The sequence below is a fragment of the Danio aesculapii genome, chromosome 18 (assembly GCF_903798145.1).
Source record: "Danio aesculapii chromosome 18, fDanAes4.1, whole genome shotgun sequence".
Lineage (NCBI taxonomy): Eukaryota > Metazoa > Chordata > Actinopteri > Cypriniformes > Danionidae > Danio > Danio aesculapii.
The window spans coordinates 20,494,715-20,505,241 of NC_079452.1; the positions used below are offsets into that span (position 1 = coordinate 20,494,715).

Here is a 10,527-nt window from a genome sequence, read left to right on the forward strand (position 1 = left end):
CTGAGATGTACCTTATAGTCAGAGTGCATACACTGCAATCAAAAAATGCTGCATTATTTCAACCAAATTTTGGGTAAAGTGTGGACAAACTCATGTCATTCGTTTATTAATAATAAATACTAACCCAGCAGTTGGGTTTATTTGGGTTTGTGTGGCTATTTTTTGAGTGTATGAAATGTATACATTGGTTTGCATCTTTTAGCTTCTGTCTGTCTGTCTGTCTGTCTGTCTGTCTGTCTGTCTATCTGTCTGACTTCAAAACTTTAAATGGTGAATCTGCATGTATTGAGCGTAATGCTGACAGCTGTTTACATGTGTTTATGCCAGGGTGAAATCTACACTCTTACACTCCAAGTTGGGTCAGATATGGACAAACCCAATGGTTGGGTTAAAACAAAACATTTGAAAATAATCATTGAGTTTGTCTACATTTTACTTGAATGTAGATTTATTCCTCTAGAAAAGAAAAAGAAAAGAATAGCTAAATGCTGATGGAGTGTCCCAAAATCCCCTTTGCAACCGAGTGAACTTTTTACACCCGTAAATAACAGCATAAGAGGGAATAAAAATAGCTCAATTCTGATGGAGTGTCACAGAATCCCCTTAGACACTGAGTGAACATTGTAGATTGTTGCATTGGAGTATCAAGTGAAACGCACAGTTAAATATTGGGCTGTTCTATGAATGCGAATTTACATTCAGAAATGTTTGCAGTGCTGCTTTACAAACTCAAGTGGAAACTATTACATTTTTTGTTTCAATTTACATTATATTAAACTTGCATGTAAATAAAAGCACATTCAATCTTGTATAACTTATTAATATTATTATTTTAATTGAAACATAGTCAACTTATTTAATAAGGTAAAGTAGCAAAAACAGATGCGGTCATGATTTATTATTCATATGATCTTTTACAGTCTATCTAGAAAAACAAAATTCTACTGTATGGACACATTCTAAAAAATGTTGGGTTGGTTTAATGCAATGCTGGGTCAACTTTGGACAAAACCAATGGGTTTGGGTTAAAACAATTATGTAATTTGAATTAACCTGATGTTATATTTTTGTAACCAACATTGCACTCAAAAAATCTGCTTTTCTCTACTTGATCAAACTACTTGTATAAAATGAGCTGAAACCACTCAAGTCTTGGGATTTTCTTTAGAAATTGGTTTGTTTTATGTTCAATCTACACTGTAAAAAATGTGTTGCTGATTCAAATTTTTATGTTGAACCAATTCAACTTTCCAAATCATTTTATACGCTGACTTAAAACATCAAGTTAAAATATTAATCCAGAAAGACTAATAAAAAGAACTCCGGGGTTACTCAAATACACTGAAAAAAATTATTCAAAGATGATTCCTTGGATTTACTCTATTTTTTTAAGTTAAGTGGTTGTAAACAATTTATTTGGGCTGAATTTAAACAAACAAATTAAGTTGAACATTGCTCAATTTAATTTGTTTGTTTAAATTCAACACAAATAAATTGATTGCAACAGTTTTGAATGCAACACTTTTTTCAGTGTATTTGATCGGTGCTTTTTGAATATGGGATTCATCAAAACAACAACAGAAATTAGTCCAAGGCACTGGGAAAATGTGGAAAATTTAAAAAGCCTTTATTCACATGGCTAAATCTGGGATCTGCCTTCATCAGGGTAACAGTGATCAGGTGCGTCTAGAGTCTCTTTTGAGTACGGTCACATGACTCATTCAAACATCTCAACAACACTCAAATAATTTAACAAACAAAGTCAACTATCATCATGAACAGTGAACCCAGCATTTCTTTTTGTTTTTATGAGGGATTCAAACGACACAGCATTGTTTTAGAGTCTGGAGTGACGTATTTTTACAGGTGTTTACAGCTGAATTACACTCAAAAAATGCTGTTTGCTCAAACTACTTATTTGAAATGAGCTCAAACAACAGTCAATTCTTGAGTTGTTTTGGGGCACAACTTCATTGTTTTATATTCAATCCCCCTAAATTTTAAAAATTAATAAGCTAACTTAATTCCTTCATGTTGTCCCAACACAAATCGACCGCGTTTAAGGCCAGCATTGTTTACATGGTAAAAAGATTCAAAGATGATTCCTTGGATTTACAAATCTTTTTAAGGTGTTTGTAAACAAATGATATGAGCTGAATTTAAACAAACAAATTAAGTTGAGCATTAATAAATTTAATTTATTTGTTTAAATTCAGCCAATATCAATTGTTTGCAACAGTTTTGCAGATATTATGTCATTCAGTGTACCTACATTTATTTAAGTTAACTCAATCAGTTTAAGTTCAATTCAATTCAATTCACCTTTATTTGTATAGCGCTTATACAATGTAGATTGTGTCAAAGCAGCTTCACATAAAGGTCACAGTAAATAGGAACAGTGTAGTTAAGTTTGTAGTGTTTAAGTTCAGTTCAGTTTAGCTCAGTTCAGTGTGGTTTAATAATCACTATTGAGAGTCCAAACACTGAAGAGCAAATCCAACGATGCACAGCTCTACAGATCCTGAACCATGCAAGCCAGTGGCGACAGCGGAGAGGGAAAAAAAACTTCACTAAAGGCGGAAGTGAAGAAAAAAAACCTTGAGAGAAACCAGGCTCAGTTGGGCACGACCATTTTAATTTCTCCGCTGGCCAAACGTCTTGTGCAGAGCTGCAGTCTCAGTGGCGGAGGCTGGAAGCTGGCCTCAGCGAAGACTCGTCTGTCTCTGGGGCGTCATAGGAAACAGTCTCATGTTCTCCACTCTTCCATGACCATCGCAGTAGTTGTTCAGGATTCGGCCAGGTCCAGGATATGGAAACCTTGGGATCATCTCGTCGTTGGTCTTGGATCGAATCAGTGACTCTGCATAGTCTGAGGGCCTCGGGAAGAGTATCCCCAGGTGGAAATGGAGAATAAAGAAAATAATTAGCGTAGCTGATGTTCACAGTGTATATCAGCAAGATGCATAACCTGTGTGGAAGCCCCGTAAGTGGTGCACTAAGTGTATGCTTTACTGAACAGATAGGTCTTTAATCTAGTTTTGAATTGGGAGAGTGTGTCTGAGCCTCGGACGTTATCAGGAAGGCTATTCCAGAGTTTAGGAGCTATAAATGAGAAGGCTCGACCTCCTTTACTCGACTTTGCTATTCTAGGTACTACCAGAAGTCCTGAGTTTTGAGATCTTAAAGAGCGAGTTGGATTGTAGCGAGACAGAAGATTGGTTAGATAAACAGGAGCTCGATTATTTAAAGCTTTATATGTAAGAAGCAATATTTTAAATTCAATACGAAACTTAACAGGCAGCCAGTGTAAGGAGGATAAAATTGGGGTGATGTGATCAAATTTTCTAGACCTGGTTAGAACTCAGGCAGCTGCATTTTGTACTAGCTGAAGTTTGTTAATAGAGGATGCTGGGCAGCCAGCAAACAGAGCATTACAGTAGTCCAGCCTAGAAGTCATAAAAGCATGGACTAGCTTTTCTGCATCTGAGATGGATAGCATACTTCGTAACTTAGCTATATTTCTCAGATGAAAGAAAGCAGTTTTTGTGACATGGGAAATATGATTTTTAAAAGTTAAATTGCTGTCTAATATGACACCCAGATCTTTTATAGTAGAACTAACGCTAACTTTGTATCCCTCTAATTGTAGATCGAGTTGTGAGATCTGCTGTGTACAGGATTTAGGCCCAATAAGTAATAATTCTGTTTTGTCTGAGTTTAAGAGAAGATAATTGTTGGTCATCCAGTCTTTAACATCTTTAATACACTCAGTTAGCTTGGACAGATTAGACGTCTCGTCAGGTTTAGTTGAAATATATAATTGAGTATCATCTGCATAGCAGTGAAAGCTGATCCCATGTCTTCTAATAATGTCTCCCAGGGGTAGCATGTATATTGTAAACAGTAAAGGGCCTAAAACTGATCCTTGAGGCACCCCGTATTTTACTGGGCTGATTTGTGAAGGCTGTCCATTTATATTTACAAACTGGTAACGGTCAGATAAGTATGACTTAAACCATTGTAGGGCATGTCCTTGGACACCTGTAGACTTTAAACGATTAATAAGGATACCATGGTCAATGGTGTCAAATGCCGCACTAAGATCGAGTAGAACTAATAGCGAGATGCACCCTTGGTCAGCAGCTAAGAGTAAATCGTTGGTTATTTTCACTAATGCAGTTTCTGTACTGTGATGAGCTCTGAAACCTGACTGAAACACTTCAAAAACATTGTTGGTCTGCAGAAAGGAGCATAATTGAGCAGAAACAACTTTTTCTAGTATTGAAACCACATTGTGAATTTTGTTGGTGCAACAGTAACCCAGCATTTTTTGAAGTGATTAAAGCAACCCAGCATTGTTTTAAAGTGTGAAGTGACAGATGTTTACTGCTGAATTACAAGGGTGAAGTTTTCGTAAATAGATGTAGGACTACACTTAAACTTAATACACAAATACACTTCATTGAACATCTACACTCAGACTTCACCTATATACTATATACCTGCAGGATAACTATGTTCATATATAATAACTTTAACTGTTACAGTTATTAGTAACTAGTTATTTAGTGAACATTATTAGCAACTAATAAACTTATAGTAACTAATAACCTTAACTTTTCTGATTTTGATTGTAATGTGCACCTTTTGTAAAGCTGATTAAATTAATATATTGTTTTCTGTAAGCAATCATATTGAAGCAAAACTGTTTGCAGTGGGATCAGACTTTAACCACTTATATGTTTACAAGCATCTGAAAAAGGGACAAATGTCAGGAATTCTCCAGTCCCCCAAAACACCCTCAGACACCAGAGGGTAAAACAATAGTTGTAGTGTAAAGCGCTATACAAATAAACCTGAATTGAAGAGCAGCGGATTGTTTGAGTGCAGTTTTGCTGAAAGCGAGAGCGAGGTTTGTGTGCACTGTGAATGGAGAAAATCTGGTGCACATGTAGACGCTGCGTCTACTCTCGAGTCTGTCTGCCGCGTTTGTTTTCTTTAATAAAACTACATCACCCCAGCTGAGCGCCCGCAATGAGAGCAAATGTAGAAGTGACCCCGGACGGATCTCTCTGCCTCTGTTTGGTCTCACGGATGAGTCATGGACAACACAAAGACGTCCTTTACTTATTGGAAGTTTGAAATTCTTCCCCAAAACAAAAGATTTAGAGGCCAGTTATGAAGTTTGGACAGTTGTTTACATTGCTAACAAAAACAACTAATATTATTATTATTATTATTATTATTATTTATTTTTAAAAACCCTGTCAACAAAATGAAATAAAGATTATTAGAGTGTGATTAATGAACATAGTACAGTTTCAATGTTTGTTTATGCAGAAATTTGGTTCAATATTTTATTTGCTGCTGCATTTTGTGTGTGTACATATATTGCATTGAATCCATTCATTTATTAATGTTATTATTATTAACAGTAATAATAGGCGGGCAGCGGGGTGGCACAATGGGTAGCGATGTCGCCTCACAGCAACAAGTTCGCTAGTTTGAGCCTCGGCTGGGTCAGTGTTCGCGTGGGTTTCCTTCAGGTGCTCCGGTTTCCTCCACAGCCCAAAGACATGCGCTATAGGTGAATTGAGTAAGCTAAATTGTCCGTAGTGTATGAGTGTGAATGAGTGTGTATGGGTGTTTCCCAGTGATGGGTTGCAGCTGGAAGGGCATCCGCTGCGTAAAACATGCTGGATAGGTTGGCGGTTCATTCCGATGTGGCGACCCCTAATTAATAAAGGGACTAAGCCGAAATGAAAATGAAAGAATGAATAATAATAGCCGACACGGTGGCTCAGTACTTAGCACTGTCGCCTCACACCAGGAAGGTCGCTGGTTTGAGTCCCAGCTGGGTCAGTTGGCATTTCTGTGTGAGTTTGCATGTTCTCTCCGTGTTGGTGTGAGTTTCCTCCGGGTGCTCCGGTTTCTGCTACAGTCCAAAGGTCATCCTATGTGTAAAACATACAGTATGCTGGAATAGTTGGCGGTTCATTCCACTGTGACAACCACTGATGCATAAAGGGACTAAGCTGAAGAAAAATGAATGAATGACCAATAATAATAATAATAATAGTAATAATTGTTATTATTACTATTATTTGTTTGTTTGTTTCTTTATTTATTCATTTATTTATTTATTTATCATATTATTAAACACTGAAATAGTCCATGTACTTCGACAGTTCTTTAAAAAAAATCTTTCTTTTTTAATTTTTAATGTGCACAGGGCATTGGACATTGCAAAAAAATGAAATAAAAAAAAGTGAATTACAATGTTTGTATCAAAACATAACTTGCTCCACCATTGCTGATATTTTGTTTTTATTTTTTTAATATCCCATTTCACACGTTAAGTAGTAACACTTTAAAATAAGGAGCTATTTTTTTTACATCAATACATGAACTAATTGTTTATGTAAGAAAAATACTGTAAGAAAAAAATTGTTGACTCATAATAACAAATGAAGAAATAATGAACAAAACATTTATCACTGCATTGAATCTTCTTTAAGGTTAATAAAACACAAAGTCATTCATTGATAGTTCATGTTAACTCACAGTGCATTAACTACTGTAATGCTTTCAAGCACGACGTTTGATTTAAATAATGAATAAGTAAACCTTGAACTATGATTAATAAATGCTGTATTGTTCATTAGTTCATGTTGGTGAATACATTAACGTTATGGAACAACGTTGTAAAGTTTGACCACATTTTATATGAGTAAATGCTGAAATCAATTGTAAGTTTAATAAATGCTTTGTATGTACAGTTGAAGTCAGAATTATTTGCCCCCCTGAATTATTAGCCCCCTTTATTTTTTCCCCAATTTCTGTTTAACAGAGAGATTTTTTTCAACACATTTCTAATCATAATAGTTTTAATAACTCGTCTCTAATAACTGATTTATTTTATCTTTGTCATGATGACAGTAAATAATATTAGACTAGATATTCTTCAAGACACTTCTATACAGCTTAACGTGACATTTAAAGGTGTAACTAGGTTAATTAGGGTAACTAGGCAGGTTAGGGTAATTAGGCAAGTTATTGCATAATGATGGTTTGTTCTGTAGACTATTGAAAATAAATATAGCTTAAAGAGGCTAATAATTTTGACCTTAAAATGGCTTTTAAAAAACTAAAAACTGCTTTTATTCTAGCCGAAATAAAACAAAAAAACAAATAAGACTTTCTCCAGAAGAAAAAATATTATCAGACACACTGTGAAAATTTCCTTGCTCTGTTAAACATCATTTAGGAAATATTTAAAAAAGAAAGTTAAAGGGGGGCTAATAATTCTGACTTCAACTGTATTTCTTCCTTATTATGAAACCCAATTCATTGTAAAAAATGTTGCGTCCCACACAGTTGTTTCATGTTGTATCAACACAAATCGATTAAGTTAATTTTGAAGTTTTCCCCCCAAAAAAACTCTAGAATTGTGTTGATTCAGCTTGTTTTAATTAAGTAGTTTGAACAAGCAGCAGAAATATATTTTTTGAATGTTGCACTGTATAAAATGCAGGGTTCCACACAATTACTTCATGTTGTCCCAACACAAAAATATTAAGTTAACTTAATCGTTTTTATAAATTGAAGAGGATTGAACATAAAACTATTAAGATGTCTTCAAAAAAATTAACTTAATCAGGTTGTTTGAACTAATTTTAACTCACTTTAAGTAGTTCGAAAAAACAGTAAACATCATTAAAAATTCCTAATCTAAATATATAGGATAGTGCAGAAAAAAAATTATAAATATAAATTAAATTATTTATTTAATGGTGGAATTTTTTTAATCATTTTAGCGTTTTAATAAAATTATTATTATTATTATTATTATTATTATTATTATTATTATTATTATTACTTTGCATGTTAAATAACAATATACTACACTATTTACTATCATAATTTTTTGTCTTTTCAGGTAATAATAAAAAATTATATATATATATTGTACTTCGACGGCTTTAAAAAAATCTTACTTTTGTTTATTTTTAATTTTTACTGTGGACAGTGCATTGGACATATATAATAATAAATAAATAAATAAATAAATAAATAAATAAATAAATAAATAAATAAATAAATAAATAAATAAATAAATAAAATTTGTATCAAAACACAATAACTTTAAAATAAGTTGTCCCCCCAATAAACATAACTTAATCATGCTGTTGTTCAACTCATTTTAAATAAGTAGCTTTAACAAGCAGCAAAAGTCATTTTTTGAATGTTGCACTGTATAAAATGCTGGGTTCCACACAATTCCTTTACATTGACCCAACACACATTTAATAAATTAACTTAATCGATTTTACAAATTTAAGTGGATTGAACATAAAACAATTAAGTTGTCCCCAAAAAACATATCTTAATCATGTTGTTTCAACTCATTTTAAATAAGTAGTTTGAACAAGTCATGTTTTGACTGTGTAAAGTGTTACCAAACTGGATTACATGTTGACTTTCAGCCATTTTCTTTTTAGCTGGCTGTGGTTATGTGTGTATGCAATCAATTGCGCTGCTATATTCGCATCTGTGGCTCCAAACTGGCCTTAAGCAAAGCAACAGCTTACTAATGCGTGCTGCTTAATTCTGATTGCGCCGAGCATCATTAGTCATTGTAATGAGAAACAGTGAGTACGTTTACATTTCAAGCAAGAGAGCACATTTTTGGTGCGAGCAGGAAACAATGACTACTCGGAGAATTCTGTAAGAAATGCACAGTATGAAGTGCATTGACTTTGTCATGAGGGCATGAATGAAAAGTGAGTGAATGAAATGGCAGAAGTGGCCTAGTTGTTGCTTCAGAAGTTGTTTCACCGGTAGGAAATGTTCCTGGATTAACATCTGTGTTGATGTTGATTATAACAAGGGAGTCAGGAGGGTCTAACTACAGAGTTGAGGGTCCAAATGCAGTTTATTTACAGCTTGGTCAGGTAGGCAGTGGTCAACAGGACCAAACGGTTTCATGAGGGTACTCCAAAAGTGTAGTCACGGTCACAATCAGAGGTCAGTGCAGGCATCAAACAGGATAAACAAAGAACAAAACAAGGGTCAGGAAACATGGCAAGACTAGACTAGGAAAATGCTTTGTAATGCTACAGGTAAACAAGACTCAGCACTGTGTGTGTGAATGTGAGGTGTATTTATAGTCCTGGTAATTAGTCTATGATGAGCTTCCAGCTGTGTGTGTGCATATAGTGAGACAACTGGAACTGGTGTGTGTGTGAGGTGCATGATGGGAGTTGTAGTTCTCCAGTGATCTGCAACTGCTAGATACATTGTGACATTGATATTAGAATTATGGGATACATTTTCCATTTCTGTGATAGGTTAGGTTTATGCACTTCAATGGAGTGTTATCCAACTATTATTTCCCTCTGACTTTGGGAGTAATTTACAGTTATAATTGGGTTTAGGGGTAGGAAATAGGTATGGATTACATTTTCCAATGAAAATTATGTTCCGGGATCAACATACATGTTAATCCATGATCGCATCGTAATTGGCAATATCGGTGGCTCGGTGGTTAGCACTGTGGCCTCACAGCAAAAAGGTTGCTGGTTCGAGTTCCGGCTATACTAGTTGGCATTTCTGTGTGAAGTTTGCATGTTCTCCCGGTGTTGGTGTGGATTTTCTCCGGGTGCTCCGCTTTCCCCCACAGTCCAAACACATGCGTTATAGGGGAATTGAATAAACTAAATTGACAATAGTGTATGAGTGTGTGTGTGTGTGTGTGTTTGTGTGTGTGTTTCCCAGTACTGGGTTGCGTTTAAAAGGGCATCCGCTGTGTAAAACATATGCCGAAATAGTTGGCGGTTCATTCTCCTGTGGCGACCTCTAAAATCGAGACTAAGCCGATGGAAAATTAATGAATGAACTTGTCGCAATTTAAAAACGAAACACCCAAAATCACATACGTGCCATGACTAACACGAAATGTAATTGTCTGAAACACCAGAGAAAACTAGTGTCGTTTGGTGACGTAAGGACGCTAATCAAACTATGTACTATAACGTGTAAAACAGGAACATGAGAGGAACGTTCAATTCGTGTAAACACCTTTATCCTATTATTATTGTCTTATTCAGATTAAGATAAATAATTTGTTTACTGATGTTCATGCAAACTTAGTAAGTGCTGTGTTTTTGTTTTTTTGTTGTTGTTTTTTTTGCAGGAGGCGCTGTCAGTGGTGAGTGAAGACCAGTCTCTGTTCGAGCCTCCATACGCCGCTGCTGCTCCTTTACCCAAGACAGACATGACTGCGTCCGGGACTCAGGATTACGGCCAGACGCACAAAATCAACCCCATTCCCCCTCAGCAGGAGTGGATTAGTCAGCCAGTGCGGGTGAACGTCAAGCGAGAGTATGACCACATCAATGGATCCAGGTATATACCGAACAATACTCAAATTCACTGTGGAAAATATCTGTATTTCGTGATTCATTGTGAATTGCATTATGGAAAGCTCTGTCGACTTTTCATGTTGAAAATTCAACTCTGCAGTTA

General features: G+C 35.3%; 1 protein-coding gene across 3 annotated transcripts in view; it reads left to right on the plus strand.

Moving 5' to 3' along the window:
* The window catches only part of fli1 (Fli-1 proto-oncogene, ETS transcription factor), a 74,616-nt gene that overhangs the window by 19,404 nt on the left and 44,685 nt on the right, over nucleotides 1–10,527 (plus strand). For all 3 annotated transcript variants that reach the window (XM_056478235.1, XM_056478237.1, XM_056478236.1), the window contains one exon: nucleotides 10,196–10,407. In XM_056478235.1, coding sequence (XP_056334210.1) covers nucleotides 10,196–10,407 — 212 coding nt within the window. The remainder of the gene's footprint in view (nucleotides 1–10,195; nucleotides 10,408–10,527) is intronic.